Here is a 2125-nt window from a genome sequence, read left to right as displayed (position 1 = left end):
AACGTTGTGGTAATAAAAACTCTTAAAATGTAAATAGTTTTGTTAATAAAGTGGTTATAAGCGTTGCGATAATAAAAACTCTCAAAATGTAAATAGTTTTGTTAATAAAGTGGTTGTAAACGTTGCGATAATTAAAACTCTCAAAATGTAAATAGTTTTGTTAATAAAGTGGTTGTAAACGTGAAGAACTGGTACAATATCAAAGAACAATCTTTTTTTTATCCATTTTCAGTTCTAATGATTTTCGTGGTTGGACAAATGTTACAATGCCCTTTAGATAAAACTAATTGCATCTTAGTTTTTCTGAATCAGAGTTTCGAACAACAGCTTTCGTGATCTGATTTATTTTTCATATTTTCTATGCAATGTGTGAAAGAATCAGATTTCAATACCGTTTGCTCGTTTCTTGTGCCCAAATCTTTCGACAGAGAGTTCGGGAAGTAAGGAATGTGCACGGGTTATTTTTCTTCCAGTTTTTGCGGACATTGCGATTGAGTAGAGGTTAAAAGGGCCGACATTCTCGTCGTACCAAATAACCATCTCTAAGTAGAGTGAAATACCCCCAAAATAATGCAATATTCGTGAAAATGTTAAATATGATAACAATGATTTCATTACCTTGAAGAGTTGTTCGTCATTTTCGTCAAACACAAGACCGTCTAATCGATTGATGATTGTTGCCACACCTAGAGAACAAAAAATAATTATCTTTCATTAAGTAAACTAATATATATATATACTATTGTTGATTATGCTTTAAATCAAACCTATCCTAATTCGGTGTGTCAGACTTTGCTTTGTAATGTTTTGTACTTTAAAATGGTGTTCGTAGCAACTTGTGATCTGGCTTTTTAACTGATAACTACAGCTCTAAAATTTTATAATCCTTTAATAATATATATATATCTATTGATTAAGTATAAATGTGAGTTATTAACGAAATCATACCTATAATTTTATAATCCTTTAATAATATATATATATCTATTGATTAAGTATAAATGTGAGTTATTAACGAATCATACCTATGATTTTGTAATCCCTCTCTCTGATTGGCATGCATAAGAGTGACCGGATATGACGTCCCGATTCTCCGGATATCTAGAAAACGGTTGCATTTCAGTTTTATGAAGTCATAAGAAATTTCATTGTTCCCAAACTCTCGTTATTATTATTATTATTTCTAATGTTCTATTTACTAGCAGAATTTTATTCTTCATCGTGACACTCTATAAATTGGAATGGTTTTATGTTTTATGGTGTTATTTGCTATCAAAATTTCTGTCTCGAAGTTTCTGGATAATGACAATCACGTGTGATCGTTTCAACGTTTATATGTCACTTAAACGCACATTGAGTTTGGTCTCATGCAGTACTAGTCCTCGTAGACGTTACTGGCTTAGGAGTACTTGTGGGATGTATCTGCTTGGAGAAGACGACATTCAGGCGCTTTTCTGATGGAGACTTAAGCAAGTTATTTTTCACTGAAGATATGGTAATTGGAAAAATGCAATCTTCACAGCCTGCGTAATTGAATTTGTTAAAATACCCTGTATATTCACACGTGCAACACTTTGACACGGTAGAAAACGTTCGATGACGAAGAAGCGACTGTTTTTTTTTTTGTTTCTGTATTGTTGTATTTTTGTTAAATAATGGGCTATCTGTGATCTGCCCACCACGGGTATCGAAACCCGGTTTCTAGCGTTGTGAGTCCGCAGACATACCGCTATGCCACTGGGGGGCTTGTTAAATAATAAAAATAAAAAATAAAAATTTGATTGTCGAATGTGGTCTCAATCGGAGTAACAAAAAGTATCACTATTGCTACATTTTTCCTCTTCCTTGTGAAGAAGGAATGCCACGAGTCTTATTCAATCCACCGAGAAACGAATAGTCTACTAAGAAAACAAACCCTAACTGGGAATCCATTTAAAAAAGGCACTTCTGTTACAGCTGAGAGGTTTCTTGAAAATTCCATTGATAGAGGATTTTGATATTGAAAACACGTTAGAAAATCACAGTAAAGTGCGATCGTTTGCCATAGGGAAATATTTGTTCAAGATTAAAAAAAGGCACTTCTGTTACAGCTGAGAGGTTTCTTGAAAATTCAATTGATAGAGGA

General features: G+C 33.2%; 1 protein-coding gene across 3 annotated transcripts in view; it reads right to left on the bottom strand.

Moving 5' to 3' along the window:
• The window catches only part of LOC106467000 (dual 3',5'-cyclic-AMP and -GMP phosphodiesterase 11A-like), a 30942-nt gene that overhangs the window by 17091 nt on the left and 11726 nt on the right, over positions 1-2125 (bottom strand). For all 3 annotated transcript variants that reach the window (XM_022395080.1, XM_022395081.1, XM_022395082.1), the window contains 2 exons: positions 1026-1101; positions 619-686 (listed from right to left, as the gene is read on the bottom strand). In XM_022395080.1, coding sequence (XP_022250788.1) covers positions 619-686; positions 1026-1101 — 144 coding nt within the window. The remainder of the gene's footprint in view (positions 1-618; positions 687-1025; positions 1102-2125) is intronic.

The sequence above is a fragment of the Limulus polyphemus genome, unplaced genomic scaffold (assembly GCF_000517525.1).
Source record: "Limulus polyphemus unplaced genomic scaffold, Limulus_polyphemus-2.1.2 Scaffold2455, whole genome shotgun sequence".
In the NCBI taxonomy this organism is placed as follows: Eukaryota; Metazoa; Arthropoda; class Merostomata; order Xiphosura; family Limulidae; genus Limulus; species Limulus polyphemus.
This window is presented reverse-complemented; position numbering and strand designations above follow the sequence as displayed.